General features: G+C 49.0%; 2 protein-coding genes across 3 annotated transcripts in view; one reads left to right on the forward strand and one right to left on the reverse strand.

Moving 5' to 3' along the window:
- The first annotated feature begins 210 nt into the window (after positions 1 to 210).
- On the forward strand, positions 211 to 18929 carry LOC137454823 (F-box only protein 21-like). Its single transcript, XM_068165155.1, has 7 exons — positions 211 to 273; positions 3655 to 3822; positions 7889 to 7978; positions 9480 to 9550; positions 11224 to 11387; positions 15321 to 15431; positions 18728 to 18929. The coding sequence occupies exons 2-7, from the start codon at positions 3698 to 3700 to the stop codon at positions 18821 to 18823; spliced, it is 657 nt and encodes a 218-aa protein (XP_068021256.1). The 5' UTR covers positions 211 to 273; positions 3655 to 3697; the 3' UTR covers positions 18824 to 18929.
- IRAK1BP1 (interleukin 1 receptor associated kinase 1 binding protein 1) overlaps positions 17650 to 22033 on the reverse strand; it is a 31412-nt gene continuing 27028 nt past the window's right edge. The window contains exons 4-5 of one of the 2 annotated variants that reach the window (XM_068165154.1): positions 20401 to 20696; positions 17650 to 17763 (exon numbers count right to left, since the gene is read on the reverse strand). In XM_068165154.1, the coding sequence (XP_068021255.1) occupies positions 20426 to 20696 (271 nt within the window). In that variant the 3' untranslated portion in view covers positions 17650 to 17763; positions 20401 to 20425. Of the gene's footprint in view, positions 17764 to 20374; positions 20697 to 22033 lie in introns of those variants that run through there. The other variant, XM_068165153.1, reaches the window with a different exon arrangement.

Raw genomic sequence — 22033 nt, forward strand, 5'->3', positions numbered from 1 at the left:
TTCTCTCTCGCGCCTGTGTTCCGGGACACGAATCCCGGTCCCGTCCCGCCCGGCCCCGCCGCTGCCCTCAGGCCTCACAAGATGTCCGCCGGCCCCCTGCGGCCGCTACCTGCCCGCGAGCGCCGCCCCGCGCCCCACCCCCCGGCCGCCCAGCCCCGGCCCGAGCGCGCCCAGCTCTGCAGCCCAGCTCTGCAGCCCAGCTCTGCAGCCCGGCGGAGCCGAGCGAGCCGCGCGCCTGCCGTGCGGAGCTGCGGGGGAGCGGCGCGCCTTGCGGTGAGGGGCTGCGGGTACCCTGCGGGGAGCCGGGTCGGGGGGCAGCGCCCACACCTGCTGCCGCCCCGGATCCCGTCCGCCGCCGGTGCGGGGGCGCGCCGGGGCTATCCCTGGCCGCGGGAGCCCCTCAGGCGCCGTGCTGGTCGGCTTCGTGCCCTTCTGTGGTAGAGTTAGCGGCCGGGTGGCCGCGGTGGGTGCTGCGGCTCGGCCCCCAGCCGGGCGAGCTGGGGTGATAGCAGAGGCCGTTTCTGACAGCTTTTCGGAAGTATTTGGGTTCCGTGGCCTTCCAGCTCTTGGTCCAGGCTGTCTCTCCGCCTCCTAACAGCATCCTCTCTGTCTTTTAGAAGTAGGAGAGCAGCGGAGAAGCAGGAGGCGGCGGCGGTAGCAGCAGCTGCCCGGTGGGGTTTGTGCCCACGCTGTGGGCAAGGGGGCAGCGTTCCCCGGGGGGTCCTGTCCTGCCTCTCCAGCCCGGCAGCGTGCTGGTGGTCATTTCCTTGAGCCGATGTGTGACTCTTCCTCGGCTCCCATCCCTCCTACACACGGGTAAACAGGAACTCCAGATGTGCAACAGCTGACAACGTCTGAAATAGATGTCTGCTCCTTGCTGCTGGCTCTCCAGCAGGGAATGCAGAAGTGAAAGGTCTAGTTACCACACCTGCAGCTTTCAGATCCCTTGCAGTACTGCTTGGGTCTCCTTTAGCGTTATTTATAGAGGCATTGCAATACCTGAAGAGTGCCTACAGGAAGGCTGGGGAGGGACTGTTTACAAGGGCATGTAGTGATAGCACAGGGGGGCAGTGGTTTTAAACTAGAGCAGGGTGGATTTAGGTTAGACATTAGGAAGAAGTTGTTTACTGTGAGGGCGGTGGAAGACTGGAACAGGTTGCCCTGAGATGTGGTGGAGACGTTCCAGGACAGGCTTCACGGGGTTCTGAGCAACCTGACTGAGTTAAAGACATCCCTGCTTACTGCAAGGCAGTTGGACAAGATGACCTTAGAGGGTCTTAAGTATCACAGAATCAACCAGGTTGGAAATAGACCTCAGAGATCATCAAGCCCAACCTATTACCTAACACCTGGTCCCTTCCAACCCAATACATTCTGTGGTTTTGTGATCTTAATTAGCTTTGTTGGGTAGTTTTCAACAACAAACCTCCCATGTAACCTCTACTGTACTTATATCAGTAACCCAAATTATATTGCCAATTAAGATAGCAGGAACTAGGAGCAGCTCAGATGCAGCTGGAACAGTCTGTGCATGCAAGCTGAGTACTGTTCTGGAGAGTAGTAGCTGTAAGAGCCATGACAGGAGACAAAGGAGACAGAATGGAGGGTGGAGGTAGATGACTCTGAATGCTGCAGCAAACCCATGCCCTCTGAGAATACCTGGGTAAAAGATAGAAAGCCTCAGATTGAGAAAGTCTTAGTTCTGAGTTGAAAGAGATGTGAAAAGACAGCAAATGTACTCCTCAGCTGAAGGTGAATATCTTTATTCAATGGGGAAGGAGGGAAGAGAGATGAACACCTTAATGCTTTGGTAAGGTGTGGCAGGGGTCTGTGGAATGGATGGGGATGTCAAATTCTGTTCTAGTCCAGTGGTGGGACTGTGGCATGTGCAGATAGTGTTTGGGTCTGATGCTATGCATTGGTCTGCATTAAAAACCCCTTAGCTTTGTCACATGCACAATAATTGCTGAATCCAAATAGGTTTTTTCTTGAGGATATCAATCTGAAGGGTCAGACAAGTTTAATGCACTTAATTAGGTGATAAAGCAGCACAATGATTATTTCTTTTTTCATGGAGAGCAGCTTTTTACTGCCAATTGGCCAATCATACAACTTCCCAGCTCCTTTCTTTGTCTCTTTTGGCTTTTCCTGTTTCCAGAGGAAAGTGATCTCTGCAACTCTAAGCCAGGTTTTTAGTATTATAGTATCATAGTATCAGTCAGGGTTGGAAGGGACCACAAGGATCATCTAGTTCCAACCCCCCTGCCATGGGCAGGGACACCCCACACTACATCAGCCTGGCCAGAGCCTCAGCCAGCCTGGGCTTAAACACCTCCAGGGACAGGGCCTCAACCACCTCCCTGCACAACCCATTCCAGGGCTTCACCACTCTCATGGGGAAGAACTTCCTCCTCACCTCCAGCCTGAATCTCCCCACCTCCACCTTCATTCCATTCCCCCTAGTCCTATCACTCCCTGAGATCCTGAGCAGTCCCTCCCCAGCCTTCCTGTAGCCCCCTTCATATACTGGAAGGCCACAATGAGGTCACCTGGGAGCCTTCTCTTCTCCAGACTGAACAGCCCCAACTCCTTCAGTCTGTCCTCATAGGAGAGCAGCTCCAGCCCTCTGCTCATCCTCGTAGCCCTTCTCTGGACACCTTCCAGCACCTCCAGATCCCTCTTGCAATAGGGGCTCCAGAACTAGAGGCAGTACTCCAGGTGGGGTCTCCCCAAAGCTGAGCAGAGGGGGAGGATCACCTCCCTTGCCCTGCTGGCCACACTTCTCCTGATGCAGCCCAGGAGCTGATTGGCTTTGTGGGCTGCAAATGCACACTGAGAGCTCCTGTTGAGCTTCTCCTCCCCCAGCACCCCCAAGTCTCTCTCCTCAGGGCTGCTTTCCAGCCAGTCCCTGCCCAGCCTGGATTTGTGCCTTTTGTTGCTTTTCTCCTTGTTTGTCTTGTGAAGCTGTCTGCTTTAGTCTTCTATTATTTTTTTGTAGGTACCCTCAAATTTAGTGCAGTTTGGCCTAATTTGGAACCATAGAATCATAGAATTGTCAGAGTTGGAAGGGACCTCAAGGATCAGCCAGATCCAGCCCTGGTGCCATGGCCAGGGATGCCTCATGCTGCATCAGGTTGCTCACAGCCACATCCAGCCTGGCCTGAAAAACCTCCAGGGATGAGGCTTCCACCACCTCCCTGGGCAACCTGTGCCAGTGTCTCACCACCCTCATGGTGAACAACTTCTTCCTAACATCCAATCTCAATCTACTCACTTCTAGTTTTCCATTCCCCCCAGTCCTATCACTCCCTGGCACCCTCAAAAGTCCCTCCTCAGCTTTCCTGTAGCCCCCTTCAGATCCTGGAAAGCCACAATAAGGTCTCCTCGGAGCCTTCTCCTCTGCAGACTGAACAACCCCAACTCTCAGTCTGGATCCATAGGAGAGGATCTTCACCAAATTTAGGTGTGCTGTGGCTGTCACTGAAACCTGTGTGCACACACTGCAGGTTTTCCTGTGAACCAACAAAACCTGAAGGAAACTCCTAAGTACTCCACTGCCAGCAAAGATGATGGCTACCTTTGTTGGTTTTTTTGTCTCTCCTGTTTATTTTTCTTCCTTTTTTTCATTCTTTCTTTCTTTCTTTTTTTTTCCAGGGCAGTGAGCAGGGAAGTGACTTTGGAGAAGCTTCCTGTTGGAATGCCTCACATCAGTGCAGCTGCAGCCCTGCAGATCTGTGCGCTGCTGTCCGCGTTTCCAGCTCAGTATTTCATATCCCAGTGGTACGGAACGGACTCTGCCCAGCGCACCCTGTTAACAGAAAGGTTGTGAATCTCCCCTTCCCCCACTAAATGTATTGATTTCTCATCCCCACTGACGCTTGGTCCTGGAAGGTTGGAGGGTGGGTGAGACACAGTGGCCATTCATAGAATATTAGAGGTGGGAAGGCACTTCCAGGGCTCATTGGGTCCAAGCCCCCTGCCAGAGCAGGATCACAGTATCACAGTATAACCAAGGTTGGAAATGACCTCGAGGATCATCGAGTCCAACCTATCAACACAGACCTCATGACTAGACCATGGCACCAAGTGCCACATCCAATCTCCTCTTGAACACCTCCAGGGATGGTGACTCCACCACCTCCCTGGGCAGCACATTCCAATGACCAATGACTCGCTCGGTGAAGAACTTTCTCCTCACCTCAAGTCTAAACCTCCCCTGGCGCAGCTTCAGACTGTGTCCTCTTGTTCTGGTGCTGGTTGCCTGGGAGAAGAGACCAACCCCTTCCTGGCTACAACCACCTTTCAGGTAGTTGTAGAGGGCAATGAGGTCACCCCTGAGCCTCCTCTTCTCCAGGCTAAACAACCCCAGCTCCCTCAGCCTCTCCTCACAGGGCTGTGCTCAAGGCCTCTCCCCAGCCTTGTTGCCCTTCTCTGGACACCTTCAAGTGTTTCATTGTCCTTAAACTGAGGGGCCCAGAACTGGACACAGGACTCAAGGTGCAGCCTAACCAAAGCAGAGCACAGGGCACAATGACTTCCCTGCTCCTGCTGGCCACACTGTTCCTAATGCAGGCCAGGATGCCATTTGCCCTCTTGGCCACCTGGGCACACTGCTGGCTCATGTTTAGGTGGCTGCCAATCAGCACCCCCAGGTCCCTCTCTGTTTGGGAGCTCTCAGCCACTCTGACCCCAGCCTGTAGCTCTGCATGGGATTGCCGTAGCCAAAGTGCAGCCCCTGGCACTTGAACTTGTTAAATGCCATCCCATTGGATTCTGCCCATAATCACCTAGGGCAGGGCACACACATCCGAGTTGGCTTTGAAGGTCTCCCAAGAAGGACACTCTACAACCTCTCTGGGCAGCCTGTTCCAGTGCTCTGTCACCCCCAGGAAAGAAGTTTCTCCTCATGCTGAGGTAGAACTTGATGTGTTCCAGCTTATATCCATTATTCCTTGCCTGTTACTGGGTGCCACTGAAAGGAGCCTGTCCCCTTCTTCTTGACACCCACCTCTCTGATATTTATAGACCTTGATAAGATCTTCCTTTGGTCTTCTCTTCCCCAGACTAAACAGCCTCAGGTCTCTCAGTCATTCTTCATAGGAGAGATGTTCAAATCCCTTAATCATCTTCTCAGCTCTTCATTAGATTCTCTCCAGCAGGTCTCTGCCTCTCTTGAACTGGGGAGCCCCAAACTGCACCCAGTATTCCAGGTGTGGTCTCGCCAGGGCAGAGCAGAGGGGGAGGAGAAGCTCTGTAGACCTGCTGGACACACTTTTACTAATGCACCCCGGGATACCATTCCTACATAAAACCAACATTCACATCACCCCTCAGACATTTTTGGGGCTTAATGTGACTGTAGTTAGTGGTTTAAAGATGTCCTTCAAAACTTGAATAGCAGCCATTGCTTTCTTCACATAAAAATCTGCCTCTAATCCACTTGATTGCATGACTGTGCCTTAATCTGCTTTTGAACATTCCAATATAGGTTGCTGTGGGTTATGTGCTTTGAAAAAGGGGAAAGTGAAGTGTTTGACCAGCAAGGCTATTGCTAACTTTCCACTACCTTTTCTTTCTTACTGTTAAAAATAGATCTTCATGCAGGTACTTTCTGCCAAAATAGATTTGCTTGCATATATTTGCTGTTGAAGGAGTTTGGGGGGGTCTGGCATGATGTGGACTCGGTACTGAGTCATAGAATCAATGATGTTGGAAAAGACCTCAGAGATCATCAAGTCCAACTTATTACCTAACACCTCATGGCTAACTAAACCATGGGTTCAAGTCAGAGTGGCTGGAGAGCAGCCAGGCAGGAAGGGACCTGAGGGTACTGGTAGACAGCAGCTGAACATGAGCCAGCAGTGTGCCCAGGTGGCCAAGAAAGCCAGTGGCATCATGGCCTGTATCTGGAATAGTGTGGCCAGCAGGAGCAGGGAAGTCATTCTACCCTGTACTCAGCACTGGTTAGGCCACACCTTGAGCCCTGTGTCCAGTTCTGGGCCCCTCAGGTTAGGAAAGATGTTGAGATGCTGGAAAATATCCAGAAAAGGGCAACAAAGCTGGGGAGGGGTTTGGAGCACAGCCCTGTGAGGAGAGGCTGAGGGAGCTGGGGTTGCTTAGCCTGGAGAAGAGGAGGCTCAGAGGAGACCTTATTGCTGTCTACAACTACCTGAAAGGAGGTTGTAGCCAGGTGGGGGTTGGTCTCTTCTCCCAGGGAACCACCAACAGAACAAGAGGACACAGTCTCAAGCTGCACCAGGGGAGGTTTAGGCTGGAGGTGAGGAGAAAGTTCTTCCCAGCAAGAGAGATTGGCCATTGGAATGTGCTGCCCAGGGAGGTGGTGGAGTCACCATCAATGGAGGTGTTTAGGAAAAGCCTGGATGCCATGTTTTAGTTGATTAGATGGTGCTGGGTGATAGGTTGGGCTTGATGATCTCAAAGGTCTTTTCCAACCTGGTTAATTCTATTCCATTCTAAGTTCCACATGCAATCCTTTTTTGAACACCTCCAGGGACAGTGACTCCACCACCTCCCTGGGCAGCACATCCCAATGGCCAATTACTCTTTCTGTGAAGAACTTTCTCCTCTTAACCACCAAAACTCATTCACAGTAAATTCTGAAGGCAGTTGGGGAGTTTAGTAAGTATAGGGATAATTTTTTTTTGCATACCAATTAAGAAGTTAAATCCTGGCAGGATTGCAGGCACCTATCCCCAGATGTAAAGTGGAGAGCACTACATCAGCTCCAAACATGTGATAGTGGTAATCATTGGTGGATGGTGACATCTTGAAGATGAACCATGCAATGAGAGGCTTTTATGGCTTAGTTTGAATAGTGCAGCCTGTGCAGTGGCATTGGTTGTGTGGCCCCTGTGTAGAACTCACTACATGACCTAATGAGAGCAAAATAGAAAGAGCTAAGCCTGGCTTGGTGTGTAAAGACCCAGATTGAAACAACTGCCAGGTTTGGAGGTGTGAGTCAACTAATGACCTTTTAGATTCATGGAACAACTGTTTCTTGGGCTATTTTTTCACAGGCTCACAGGATGTTAGGGGTTGGAAGGGAGCTCTGGAGATCAAGTCCAACCTCCCTGCCAGTGCAGGACCATAGAATGCAGCACAGGTCACACAGGAACACATCCAGATGGGTCTGGATAGGCTCCAGAGAAGGTGACCTAATTAGGTGACCTCATTGTGGCCTTCCAAGATCTGAAGGGGGCTCCAGGAAGGCTGGGGAGGGACTGCTCAGGATCTCAGGTAGTGCTAGGACTAGGGGGAATGGAATGAAGCTGGAGGTGGGGAGATTCAGGCTGGAGGTGAGGAGGAAGTTCTTCCCCATGAGAGTGGTGAAGCCCTGGAATGGGTTGTCCAGGGAGGTGGTTGGGGCCCTGTCCCTGGAGGTGTTTAAGCCCAGGCTTGCTGAGGCTCTGGCCAGGCTGACCTAGTGTGGGGTGTCCCTGCCCATGGCAGGGGGCTTGGAACTAGATGATCCTTGTGGTCCCTTCCAACCTTGACTGATACTATGATACTATGATACTCCACAACCTCTCTGGGGAGCCTGTTCCAGTGCTCTGTGACCCTTGCACTAAAGAAGTTTCCTCCTGTTGAGGTGGAACCTCCTGTGCTGGAGTTTATATCCATTGCCCCTTGTCCTATCACAGGGTGCAACTGAGCAGAGCCTGTCCCCATTCCCTCTTGACCCCCTTGCAATCTTGCTATTAATCTCGAGAAGAAATTCTTTCTGGTCAAGGAATGTTTCTTTTTCTAGTTGCTACAGAAGTTAAGCCTTAAAGTTTAAATAGGAAACAAACATCTAAGATAGTAGAGAAGTTTGCTTTGCTTTGTTGTTTTTAAACCATGTGATGATCTTTTTTTTTCCCCACTAAAGGGTCATTACCTCTTGGAGCAGCTTCACAAAATCTTGCTTGAGCCTGGATGCCTGGGCAGATTGTTTAAAGCTGTGGCTATCAAAGACAAGGTAGGGTGTTAACTCCTCTCTACATTTAAGAATAACTTTCTCTTTTTAACAGGAAGTTGTGCTGGAGGTGGGGAAATGAGTAACAAAGGGGAAATGCCTCTCATTTGCTTATTAAGGCTGACTTGGAACTTTCCACCAGACTTCAGCAAAACTTGTGCCTGCATGGTATGCAAACATGCCAAACTAACTCTGAAGCATGGCAGTTATTCTATACATGGCACCTTCTACTGTACCTGATGGTGAAGTGTGATGGGTTGATCCTGAATCTACCACATGAAGTCAGGGTGATTAACAATATTAGTTGATTGCAAGCAGCTAGGTGTTCCATGCAATCACAGAATGGTCTGGGTTGGAAGAAACCTCCAAAGCTCATCCAGTCCAACCCCCCCTGCAGTCAGCAGGGACATCCCCAACTAGATCAGGTTGCCCAGAGCCCTGTCCAGCCTCACCTTGAATATCTCCAGGGAAGGGGCCTCAACCACCTGCCTGGGCAACCTGCTCCAGTGTTCCACTTCCCTCATGGTAATGAACTTGTTCCTCACATCCCATCTAAATCTGCTCTCCTCTAGTTTGAAGCCATTGTCCCTCATCCTATCACTACAGGCCTTGGTAAACAGTAACATTCCATGAAATTCAGCCTAGTGTAGATGGAAAAGCTGTACTTAGTGTAGGCCTCAAGCTGAGGCTCACCTTGTCAACCATTGTTACCCACCTTTAAAGACTTCGGGTAGTGAGAGGACTGGGGAAATGGAGCAAAACTAGAAGTGCCTAGATTCAGATTGGATGTTAGGAAGAAGTTGTTCCCCATGAGGGTGGTGAGAGCCTGGCACAGGTTGCCCAGGGAGGTGGTGGAAGCCTCCTGCCTGGAGGTTTTTGCAGCCAGGCTGGATGTGGCTGTGAGCAACCTGATCTAGTGTGAGGTGGGAAGGAGGTTGGAACTGGATGTTCTTTGAGGTCCCTTCCAACCCTGACAATTCTCTGATTCCACTGAAGAATCACTCTGTTAGAGTTTACACTATTATATGCTTCCCTGGATAAAACAAATGGGTTTCCTCTGACATAAAATTCTAATGCAACTGTAGAGTTACAGATCCAAAGAAATTAGATTTTTTCCCCCTCTTTGAACAAATTCCTTTGTCTTTTGTATTCCTTAAAGGTGTTTTTAATGTAAAACACCCATCTGGGGCCTCAAATCATGAAAAGTTTTATATCCAAAGCTTTGAACAGAATCAGAGGAACTGTCAGGGTTGGAAGGGACCTCAAGGATCAGCCAGGTCCAACCCCCCTGCCATGGGCAGGGACACCTCACACTACAGCAGGTTGCTCACAGCCACATCCAGCCTGGCTGCAAAAACCTCCAGGCATGAGGCTTCCACCACCTCTCTGGGCAACCTGGACAGCATCCTACTCTTCAGACAAATGCAGAAAGAAGCCAAATTACCCTAAACCTCAGTTTCTAAAGGACTTGTTTGAATGTTGGGTTATTAATTTTACATTTTAGGAATTGGTACTCTGGAGAAAAGAGAGCTAAAAGTGGAGACATTGAAGCAGAAACCCATTCTTATTTTGCAGGTATTGGAGTCTTTGCAATCCTTTTGGATTTTGCTTGTGACATTGTTGTCTGTTAGGTCTTTCATAGTGGGTTTCTATACTTATGTTTTTGATATGGTGGTGGTTTCCTCCCCCCCTCTTTTCTTCCCTCCCATCATTAGAGGTGTTCAGGAGGAGACTTGATGGGGTGCTTGGTGCCATGGGTTAGTTGTTTAGGTGGGTTGGATTGGTTGATGGGTTGGATGCAATGATCTTGAAGGTCTCTTCCAACCTGGTCTATCCTATCCTATCCTATCCTATCCTATCCTATCCTATCCTATCCTATCCTATCCTATCCTATCCTATCCTATCCTATCCTATCCTATCCTATCCTATCCTATCCTATCCTATCCTATCCTATCCTATCCTCCTTCCCTCTAAGTATTATGTTTAGTAAGCAAAACAAAAAATGGAAAATCCAAGGCTTTTTCGGCCTCTGTTGTGTAACAGTATCACAGTATCACCAAGGTTGGAAGAGACCTCAAAGATCATCGAGTCCAACCTGTCACCACAGACCTCATGACTAAACCATGGCACCACGTGCCACATCCAATCCCCTCTTGAACACCTCCAGGGATGGTGACTCCACCACCTCCCTGGGCAGCACATTCCAATGACCAATGACTCTCTCAGTGAAGAACTTTCTCCTCACCACGAGTCTAAACTTCCCCTGGCGCAGCTTGAGACTGTGTCCTCTTGTTCTGGTGCTGGTTGCCTGGGAGAAGAGACCAATCCCTTCCCGGCTACAACCACCTTTCAGGTAGTTGTAGAGGGCAATGAGGTCACCCCTGAGCCTCCTCTTCTCCAGGCTAAACAATCCCAGCTCCCTCAGCCTCTCCTCACAGGGCTGTGCTCAAGGCCTCTCCCCAGCCTTGTTGCCCTTCTCTGGACACCTTCAAGTGTCTCAATGTCCTTCTTAAACTGAGGGGCCCAGAACTGGACACAGGACTCAAGGTGCAGCCTAACCAGTGCAGTGTACAGGGGCACAATGACTTCCCTGCTCCTGCTGGCCACACTATTCCTAATGCAGGCCAGGATGCCATTGGCCTTCTTGGCCACCTGGGCACACTGCTGGCTCATGTTTAGGCAGCTGTCAATCAGCACCCCCAGGTCCCTCTCTGTTTGGCAGCTCTAAGTTTTATTGAATATATCTGAGTGTGCTTGGTTTGTATCAATGCACAAAGCAGAGATGCAGTTTTCCCTTGACTCAAAAGAACTGATTTAGATCAATTTCATAAAAGGAAAAAGATACAGTTCATCAGGCTGCTCTTGGGGGGAAAAAAATAATACTCCCTGCAATCAGACTGAACAGAAGGATTCTGTGGCCTAAACTAGAGTAAAATTGACAGCCAAATCAGTTAGCACATGGAAAAAACTTCTAATTGTCAATGCATTCATGTGTTCCAAAACTCTGTGGAGTTCATGCTTTCCAAAACTCTGTGGAGACCCCAGGGTAGCATCAAAGGCATACAAACAGGAAAATGCCTTCCTTGCTGGATGGGGAAAAGAAATCCCCAAAGCACCTCTCCCTTTGTTTGCTTCACCTGTTAGTCTAATTGTCAGTTCTCTTCTGGCAGGAGGATTTCTGTTTAAGTGCTTACAATGTATTTGATCAAACATTTACCCTTGCTGTGTCTCTGCCTTTGTTCTGTTAGAATCAACTCATGTTCGCAGTCCAAAGCCTGAGCATGTTCAGTTCAGTGTGGGACAGGTAATGGTGCACAAAAGGTTTGGCTATACAGGAGTCATTATTGGATGGGATGCAAAAGCTAACACTCCAGAGGAATGGCTACGACACAAAGAGCCTTCAGCCAAACAGGTTTGAATGTCTTAAACTCTGTTAATATCTACAGAGTAACTTAGGTTAACCACCTCCCCCCAACCCCCCAACCTCAGAAACACTATGACAGACAGACAGACTTCCTGCTATAACCTAATGGAAAATACTTCAGAGTCCCATATACCACTGTAGCTGAGCAGCACCTCTGCAGCTTCTGCACTGTCACCCCAGCAAAGCTTTTGCTTTTGCATCACTAACTGGCTAAGCTTCACTGGTCAGGGTTGTGCTGGTAAAGCCTCACGTTAAAATGTCTCACTTTTAACGCAGTGTTGTATTTAAGGGGTGTAATGGTTTGGTTCTGGCATGTAATGGTTTGGTTCTGGCAGTGCCAAGCTTTGCTGGTCAGGGTTGTGCTGGTAAATCCTCAAGTTAAATTGTCTCACTTTTAATGCAGTGTGGTATTTAAGGGGGGTAATGGTTTGGTTCTGGCAGTGCCTAGCTTTACTGGTCAGGGTTGTGCTGGTAAAGCCTCTAGTTAAAATTACTCACTTTTAATGCAGTGCTTTATTTAAGGGGTGTAATGGTTTGGTTCTGGCAGTCCCTAGCTTTTCTGGTCAGGGTTGTGCTGGTTTGGTTGTGGCAGTGCCAAGCTTTTCTGGTCAGGGTTGTGCTGGCAGTGCCAAGCTTTGCTGGTCGGGGTTGTGCTGGTTTGGTTGTGGCAGTGCCAAGCTTAGCTGGTCAGGGTTGTACTGTTAAAGCCTCTAGTTAAATTGTCTCACTTTTAATGCAGTGCTTTATTTAAGGGGTGTAATGGTTTGGTTCTGGCAGTGCCAAGTTTAGCTGGTCAGGGTTGTCCTGGCAGTGCCAAGCTTAGCTGGTCAGGGTTGTGCTGGTAAAGCCTCTAGTTAAAGTGACTCACTTATAATGCAGTGCTTTATTTAAGGGGTGTAATGGTTTGGTTCTGGCAGTCTCTAGCTTTTCTGGTCAGGGTTGTGATGGTAAAGCCTCTAGTTAAAGTGACTCACTTATAATGCAGTGCTTTATTTAAGGGGTGTAATGGTTTGGTTCTGGCAGTGCCTAGCTTTGCTGGTCAGGGTTGTGCTGGTTTGGTTGTGGCAGTGCCAAGCTTAGCTGGTCAGGGTTGTGCTGGTTTGGTTGTGGCAGTGCCAAGCTTAGCTGGTCAGGGTTGTACTGTTAAAGCCTCTAGCTAAAGTGTCTAACTTTTAATGCAGTGCTTTATTTAAGGGGTGTAATGGTTTGGTTCTGGCAGTGCCAGTGTTGTGCTGGCAGTGCCAAGCTTAGCTGGTCAGGGTTGTGCTGGTTTGGTTCTGGCAGTGCCAAGCTTAGCTGGTCAGGTTTGTACTGTTAAAGCCTCTAGCTAAAGTGTCTCCCTTTTAATGCAGTGCTGTATTTAAGGCATGTCATGGTTTGGTTCTGGCAGTGCCAAGCTATGTTTGAACAGATTTCTGATGGTGTGTTGTTACTAAAGTTGAGAGGCTGTTAAGTATTTTATCTCATCATCCATAATTGGTAACCTCTCTATAGAGAACTGCCCTTTGGAGCTCTGCTGCTGGATTTCCCCCCCCCCTTTCTCTGGACCATTTTGCCCTTTTTTTTCCTCCCCAAGCAGGGCTCTAGCTTCAAGCCCCTAAGCTACAGGTCATTTGGGTGCTTGAATTGGTGGGGTGGCAGATGTGACTTGAGTGTTGGCTTATCCACAGCCTCCTGAGAGACGCTTGGGTTGTTGCTTGTCAAAGACGCAACCTAGTCAGGCAGGAGGTGTCCTTGCCCATGGCAGGGGGCTGGAACTGGATGATCTTTAAGGGCCCTTCCAACCCAAATCATTTTATGATTCTGTGATCTTTATTGCACCTGAGAAATTAAAATAATCACACACAGAATCACCAAGGTTGGAAGAGACCTCAAAGATCATCGAGTCCAACCTGTCAGCACAGACCTCATGACTAAACCATGGCACCAAGTGCCACATCCAATCCCCTCTTGAAATCCTTAGTGTTCAGTCAGTTTCAGCTGTGAAGCAATGGGATGTGGACAGCTGGAATGTGAATCTATTTGGCAGCATATTTTTGTTAGAATTCCTGAAGCTTCTGAAATTCCCTAGCCTCAGTCCTTGCTGTTCTTGAAAATCAGATGCTAAATCTTTGTTGGCAGTGCTGGGCTGGTAATGCAGTTCTGCATGCTCCCTGGGCTGGCCACTGCCATTGTGCTTAAGTGGCAGGAAGGCACTAATCAAGTCAGAGAGGATTGAAAATGAGGAGGGAAAAAGAGAAACTCTGCCTGTAGCAGAGGACTCCTGTTCAGCTGGCAGCAGACATGTTTTGTGCATTTTGTTCCTTCTCTCATTTGACCCACTTGGGTTCTCAAACACCTGCATCCTTACTTTCTTCTCTCCTCTTCTCCTCCCAGTGTTGTTGTCACCCCCTGAACCCCCAGGAATTTCTTATCAGGCATTCTGATTCTTTTGTTATTGTACCTTGGGTTTGTCTGTTCTCTCAGTGACCTTGTGGGCACCTTTGGTTTAATTTCATCAGTGAAGCCATGGTTTCAGTGTCTGCTTTTGGGGTTGTTTTAACTTGCCTTTGCCTATTGCATGACATGCAGCAGCAATGCACAGCACCTTCTGCCCTTTACAAGGCAACTCCTGAGCTGGGTCCTTGCAAATCCTTTCCTTGCCTTTCTCTGACTTCCAGGTCTTTACTAAACTGCTGATCAGAGGCCACTGCCTGTCCTGTTCTGCCCCTTACAAGGCAACTCCTAAGCTTGGTCCTTGCAAATCCTTTCTCTGACTTCCAAGTCTTCACTAAGCTGCTGATCAGAGGCCACTGCCTGTCCTGTTGATCAACACTACCTGCTTCTTAAACTCCAGTTACCTGTCTGTATTCACCCATCACTTTTTTGGTGTTTAGATCATGGGTTCCTTTGAGCAGAAACTTACATAGATAAAAAGTGAGCAGGGTGGGATCCTGGCCCATGATTTGTTTTCCCAGGCACTGTGACAATAACAGTGAGCCATGCCTTGCTTTTCTTGGCTGGAAGGTTTTAATACATTCATAGAAGCTGCCTTAGCTCTTGTCCAGGATTGGGACCAAGATTGTCAGAGGTGACATTATGTTCTGAGCTTGCCTCTGGTGTTCTCTGTTGCCACTTGTGAAGGAAGGATCTGAACATGCTGGAGCATGTCCAGAGAAGGGCCACAAGGATGAGCAGAGGGCTGGAGCTCCTCTCCTATGAGGACAGACTGAGGGAGTTGGGGCTGTTCAGTCTGGAGAAGAGAAGGCTCTGAGGAGACTTAATTGTGGCCTTCCAGTATCTGAAGAGGGCTACAAGAAAGCTGGGGAGGGACTTTTTAGGGTGTCAGGGAGTGACAGGACTGGGGGGAATGGAACAAAACTAGAAATAGGTAGATTGAGATTGGCTGTTAGGAAGAAGTTGTTCTCCATGAGGGTGGTGAGAGCCTGGCACAGGTTGCCCAGGGAGGTGGTGGAAGCCTCATCCCTGGAGGTGTTTGCAGCCAGGCTGGATGTGGCTGTGAGCAACCTGCTGTAGTGTGAGGTGTCCCTGCCCATAGCAGGGGGGTTGGAACTGGCTGATCCTTGAGGTCCCTCCCAACCCTAACAATTCCATGATTCTAACAAATTGTTATGCACAAGAAGCATGGATATTCCAAGTCCTGTTTCTTGCAAGATCTATGGCTGAAAAGGTGAATTAAAACCTTGACTCTTAAAAACCCCTCCAGCTGCCCCAGGAAGTTAATGTATTACAGTTCTGATTGCTTTCTATTTAATTTTTCCAAGGTGATGGTAGTGAGATCACACAAAGGAAGTTGCTGTTTGTATACATAGTGAGTGGGTTTAGGCTCTGCAAGCCTAGTGAGAGTGAAGTGATTATGTAAGGTAATCTTCAGCCATCATCTCCCCTTGAGGCTATTTCTTCTCCTTCTGTTTTTTGCAGGATCTAAGAGAGACTCCTCACTATCGAATCCTAATTAACAAAGCAAATGGATTTGGCAAGTCCACAGCTTACATTCCTGAGGAGGAGATAACGATTATTATGGGATTAGAGGTAGCATTTCTTTGTTGTTCAGTTGCAACTTGTTATCCTGTGCAGGTAGAAGTTGGCTGTCCTTTGGCTTAATGGACAATATCCATCTAGCTGCTTTGCAAAGTTAGCAAAAGCTAACAGAGCAAGCGGGTAAACAAATGACTGCTGCACTTTCAAGTCCCTGCTTTTGGAAGGTGATAAATAACCCAAGCCAGGCACTGCCTGCTTCAGAGAATCCAGCTGCCTAGTTTTGTCTTTTATCACAGTCTCACAGTATAACTTAGGTTGGAAAGGACCTCGAGGATCATCGAGTCCAACCTATCAACACAGACCCCATGACTAGACCATGGCACCAAGTGCCACATCCAGTCTCCTCTTGACAGCTTGACTTCTGTTACATACAGGCTGTTGCAGAGAGGGAGTTTTGTTCTAGGGTGTCACTGACCTATCCAAGCTGGACAAGTCATGGCATCTCTTTCCACTGGATCTAGTGAAGCACATCGGTTTCTCAGTTCAACTCTGAAGATGTGCATTTCAAACAGCTCCTGCTCAGCTGCTGCCCAGACTGAATAATCTCTCTCTTCTTAACTGCAGAACTCTCTGGGAGCCAGAAATTCTGTTTTGTGTATCATGGCCTTGGTATCTTTTGACTCCTAGCTTATGGAAGGTGTTCCTGTTTCTTGAAACTAGGCAAGAGACTCTGATCCAGACACCAGCCTTCAGGCATGCATGCCCCACACAAACGGCTTTCTGCAAGGCATTCAGGGCTATTGTGATGCCCTCTTTTAAAGAGCAGTGCCTCTATTTAAAGAACAGCAAATAGCTGAACCATTCATTTAAGAGGAGATGCTTGATCTAGTCAAAGAAGAGGTGATAGGGATTCTTTTGCCTTTCAGGAGAACTCCCCCCCTCCAAGGAAGTAAGTTAGGCTAGCCTGAAGACTCTGAATGTTGTCTCTTGAAACTCTGCTGCTGCACATCACAGTATCACAGTATCACAGTAGAACTAAGGTTGGAAGAGACCTCGAGGATCATCGAGTCCAACCCATCAACACAGACCTCAGGACTAAACCATGGCACCAAGTGCCACGTCCAATCTCCTCTTGAATGCCTCCAGGGATGGTGACTCCACCACCTCCCTGGGCAGCACATTCCAATGACCAATGACACTCTCCATGAAGAACTTTCTCCTCACCTCCAGCCTAAACTTCCCCTGGCACAGCTTGAGACTGTGTCCTCTTGTTCTGGTGCTGGTTACTAGAGAGAAGAGACCAACCCCCTCCTGGCTATAACCTCCTTTCAGGTAGTTGTAGAGAGCAATGAGGTCACCCCTGAGCCTCCTCTTCTCCAGGCTAAACAACCCCAGCTCCCTCAGCCTCTCCTCATAGGGCTTGTGTTCAAGGCCTCTCCCCAGCTTTGTTGCCCTTCTCTGGACACCTTCAAGTGTCTCAATGTCCTTCTTAAACTGAGGGGCCCAGAACTGGACACAGGACTCAAGGTGTGGCCTAACCAATGCAGAGTACAGGGCACAATGACTTCCCTGCTCCTGCTGGCCACACTATTCCTAATGCATAAAGGACTCCCCTTAATCATTGGGGCTGAAGAGTGTGGCACCACTGCCTCTCCTATTTGGGAGAAACCTCAATTCATTGTTACTTCCTGGTTTAGCCACCAACTGCAATATAAAACATACCAGTGTGCCAGGAACTATCTTGTGCCAGCTAAGTCTCCTAGGTATTTAAAAGTGGGTTCTGATCACTCTGACTTGTGTCTAAACATGCATCTTCTCTTCTGTCAGTCAGCTAGCTGAACTTGGGTAATCTTTATGGTCCATGGGAAGAAGCAGGCACCTCACCTTAAAACACTGACCTTGTGTAAACTAGTCTTTAAGATAGCAGATTGCTTTGTTCACCTGCATGACAGCCTGATTCTCCCCATGGATTATTAGAGGAACTAACAGTAACAGGCCCACAAAATCAGGTCTGTGAATGTTGCCTAAGTTGAGATTAATTACAAACAGTGAGTCACATACCTCAAGTTCAAAAGAAGGTCTGTGGGTTGCCTCAGCTCAGCCTTGCCAGCAGCCAAACAGGCAGAGTAATTGCCTGAAGAGTTGAGACTGATGAGTATACGCTCAGACTTGTCCCAGCCCTTTCCTAGGTGGCAGTTCTAACCTGCTCACTGTTGGCTTTCTGCATCACAACAAAGCATGCAACTTCAATTGCCCTTTTCAGGTTTGCATCTTCACCCTGGATCTTCATGTACCTCAGGACATCAATGTGGTGTCTCTTCCCACTTCCCTGACTGCTTCTTTGCTGTTTCTGTGGCCTAATTGGGTTAGGTCTCTGATCCAGCTGAAAAACAAGAACAAACAGCTGTACCAACAACATATGACTGGCATCTGCATCAGTAAATTAGAATAGAATAGAATAGAGACAGCCCCAGTTTTGAAACATCAGTGCTGGTGTACATTCAGCACATCATCTCTCATGAACTATGCTCAGCATCTGCAGAGTACTTTGAGAAGGTTCCAAACAGTTCCTGATGACAGGATCTAGCTGCATTTCTTTGTGGTGGCTAAGTGGTAACAAGCTACTCTCTGCTCTTCTCTCTCTTTTCCCTTGTACAGGGGGAAAGTGATGACATAAGGTCCATGGAAAACCTTCCTGAAAGTATCTCTGTGTACTTGATCTATTTAAAAGCTGATGGAGAGTTTTCCTGATGACAGGATCTAGCTGTGTTTCTTTGTTGTGGCTATGTAGCAACAAGCTACTCTCTGCTCTTCTCTCTCTTTTCCCTTGTACAGGGGGAAAGTGATGACATAAGGAACATGGAAAACCTTCCTGAAAGTATCTCTGTATGGAGAGTTTTCCTGATGACAGGATGTAGCTGTGTTTCTTTGTTGTGGCTAAGTAGCAACAAGCTGCTCTCTGCTCCTCTCCCTCTCTTTTCCCTTGTACAGGGGGAAAGTGATGACATAAGGTACATGGAAAACCTTCCTGAAAGTATCTCTGTGTACTTGATCTATTTAAAAGCTGATGGAGAGTTTTCCTGATGACAGGACCTAGCTGCATTGCTTTGTTGTGGCTATGTAGGAACAAGCTACTCCGTGCTCTTCTCTCTCTTTTCCCTTGTACAGGGGGAAAGTGATGACATAAGGAACATGGAAAACCTCCCTGAAAGTATCTCTGTGTACCTGAGCTATTTAAAAACTAATGGAGAGTTTGCCAAAACATGACCTGTAGTAACTCTGAATTACCAGCTTGTATTCCCTGCCAGTTCTGGTGCTCATTCAACGTGGAAGTTTTCTTTCCTCAGGTGCATCACCCCGACATTAAAACCTATTTCAGTGGATATGATGGGACAAAATACATCATGCAGCCATGGCTGAAAAAAATCTATCCTCATGACTGACTGAAGTCCTCACCACACCTCCTTTTTAAACCCCAGCAAATGGACAGCAGGCTGAAACTCATGTCTATTTTTTACCTCTGAGGAAATAAACCATTCCAAGGCATGTTTTCCTGTTGAGCAATCCATTTCATGAGAAGCGAGCACGCTGCGTGTTCAGTCCTCCAGGACTGGGGGTGGGGATTAATTTCCTTCTAGATTTGTGAGGGGAGGTTTAAATACAGCTCACTTTCAGCTGAGAGCTCCAAAGCTTTCTCACATCATTTAAGTGCACCCTCAGCAAGTTTGCTGATGACACCAAGCTGTGTGGTGCAGCAGACAGGCTGGAGGGAAGGGATCCATCCAGAGGGACCTTGACAGGCTGCAGAGGTGGGCACAAGCCAACCTCAGGAGGTTCAACAAGACCAAGGGCAGGGTCCTGCATCTGGGTCGAGACAATCCCAGGCACAAATCCAGGCTGGGCAGGGACTGGCTGGAAAGCAGCCCTGAGGAGAGAGACTTGGGGGTGCTGGGGGAGGAGAAGCTCACCAGGAGCTCTCAGTGTGCGCTTGCAGCCCGCAAAGACAATCAGATCCTGGGCTGCATCAGGAGAAGTGTGGCCAGCAGGGCAAGGGAGGTGATCCTCCCCCTCTGCTCAGCTCTGGGGAGACCCCACCTGGAGTACTGCCTCCAGTTCTGGAGCCCCTATGACAAGAGGGATCTGGAGGTGCTGGAAGGTGTCCAGAGAGAAGCGCCATGAGGATGAGCAGAGGGCTGGAGCACCTCTCCTGTGAGGACAGACTGAAGGAGTTGGGGCTGTTCAGTCTGGAGAAGAGAAGGCTCTGAGGTGACCTCATTGTGGCCTTCCAGTATCTGAAGGGGGCTACAGGAAGGCTGGGGAGGGACTGCTCAGGATCTCAGGGAGTGATAGGACTAGGGGGAATGAAATGAAGCTGGAGGTGGGGAGATTCAGGCTGGAGGGGAGGAGGAAGTTCTTCCCCATGAGAGTGGTGAAGCCCTGGAATGGGTTGTCCAGGGAGGTGGTTGAGGCCCCATCCCTGGAGGTGTTTAAGCCCAGGCTGGCTGAGGCTCTGGCCAGGCTGATGTAGTGTGGGGTGTCCCTGCCCATGGCAGGGGGGCTGGAACTAGATGATCCTTGTGGTCTCTCCCAACCCTGATACTATGATACTATGATCAAACATCTTGCCCTTTCAGAGGGGGCAGAAGAGGCAACTAACTAGCTAAGGACTGTACTTTCAGAATTAATCACAACTCTCATTTTAGGGGACAGAGCTAAGTAAAGGCCCAACAGGAACTGGAATATCTCTGGGGAGGGCTGCAGTATGTAAATCTTGCAATACTTTGACTGCTGTCTCTACAGGAGCATGCAGTGTGCTGCATTCAAATGACCTGTGCAAAGGAAGAGTTCATCTGCTCTGGGGTTGTTTTTTTGCACCTGGACAGCTCTGTTTAGCAGCCTTCCACTCGTGACACAAACCTCGTTCTTAATATCCTCTCTTAACTCTATTTGCTCCCTTAAGAAGTAAAAAACCAAACCCAAACCCAACAAAGAACTCAGGAAAGGATAAAAATTTTATTACAAAACCCTGTAGGATTGGGAAGGTTCTACAGCAACTTGGTTCTTCTGTTGCCTTTCCCCTTTAGCTCAAACACAGCAAACACTCGACAAGAAGCATGGGCGGTCGCGTTCTGGATTCTTTCTTGCAGAGTCAGGGCATCTGGGGAGGGTGGCAAATGGCTGTCTAGGTGACCTCCCCACTCTTTTGTTTCTTCTTCTCTTATCAGCAAAGGTTTTCCCAGGGCCTGGCCAAACAGGTGACAGACTTCTTGAGCCTTCCGCCGGGTGTTCCCAACAGCAGCCACACAGACTTGCCGGCTGAGAGGCAGAGAAAGCAGCACAGTGACAGGCAGGGCTGAGGGGTGGTTGACTATGCAGCTGTATTCCTGCCAAGCATTTCTCTTTCTAACACCTCAGATTTTCTAGCTGCAGAGATCTCAGGCACATCTCTGTCCCCACCATCTGGGTGATGGCATAGAGTGTGAGGAGAAGATCACAGAATGGCTTCGGTTCAAGGGGACCTCAGAGATCATCTACTCCACCCTCCCTGCCATGGGCAGGAAAGCCTCTCAAGTAGACTTGGCTGCCCAAGGCCTTGTCCAACCTGACTTTGAACATCCCACAACCTCCTTGGGTAGCTAGCATCCTCCTTGGTGATCATCAAACATTTCTGACACCTCTGTGCTGCTGTAGTGGCTGGTGCAGAGCAAGGGTTCTGCCCTTGCTTCAGACATTTGGTGGCTCAGCTGAAAGCATTCAAGCACTATTTAACCTCACTGGCCTGATTTCCACACTCCTGTGCAGATACAGAGAATCACAGAATGGCAGAGGTTGGAAGTGACCTCTGAAGGTCATCAAGTCCAACCTAAAGCAGATCACATAGAAACACAACCAGGCAGGCCTTGGTCTCCCGCGATGGAGCCATCACTACTTCTCTGGGCAGCCTGCTCCAGTGCTCTACCACCCTCAAAGTGAAGAAGTTCCTTCTCATGTTTAGATGGAACATCTTATGTTCAAGTTTATGCCTCTGAGATACACTCCTGACACCTCCAGAACCACTAGCAGCTGCTAGTTGTACTTGCTCCTTGGACCAGGCATGATTTTTCAGAGGCAAAATCCCAACCATGACTAACCTTCCCTCTCCCCCTGCTCCTCCCCTCAATGTCAATGGGAGCAGCAGGACATTCAACAGTTAATGCCTAAAATATCAGGACTGTGAGCTTCCTATTTTGCTGCTGAGTGTGCACCACATATGGTTCTTTTCAGATCATGTCAGCAGCCAAGAGTAATTGGAACTGGCAAGGGCACTTAGAATTACCAGCATCTGGTAACACACTGATGTCGTTTACCTGGAGCTGAGCAAAGCCTTCGACACTGTCCCGCACCACATCCTGGTCTCCAGGCTGGTGACACATGGGTGTGATGGGTGACCACTAGATGGATAAGGAACTGGCTTGATGGCTGCACCCAAAGAGTGGCTGTCAATGGCTCCATGTCCCAGTGGAGGCCAGGGACAAGCAGAGTCCCTCAGGGATCAGTCCTGGGACCTGTCTTGTTCAACATCTTTGTGGGTGCCATGGACAGTGGCATTGAGTGCACCCTCAGCAGGTTTGCTGATGACACCAAGCTGTGTGGTGCAGCAGACAGCTGGAGGG

Source organism: Melanerpes formicivorus, unplaced genomic scaffold (genome assembly GCF_026170545.1).
Source record: "Melanerpes formicivorus ecotype bairdi unplaced genomic scaffold, bMelFor1.0.p_v2 SCAF_85, whole genome shotgun sequence".
Taxonomy (NCBI): Eukaryota; Metazoa; Chordata; class Aves; order Piciformes; family Picidae; genus Melanerpes; species Melanerpes formicivorus.

Bases quoted from the DNA above. Each gene is read 5' to 3' on its own strand.
- LOC137454823 (XM_068165155.1), top strand. From the start codon at position 3,698: ATGCCTCACATCAGTGCAGCTGCAGCCCTGCAGATCTGTGCGCTGCTG. The intron at 3,823-7,888 runs GTTGTGAATCTC...TCCCCACTAAAG, and splicing joins CGCACCCTGTTAACAGAAAG to GGTCATTACCTCTTGGAGCA. The intron at 15,432-18,727 runs GTAGCATTTCTT...TTCTTTCCTCAG, and splicing joins CGATTATTATGGGATTAGAG to GTGCATCACCCCGACATTAA.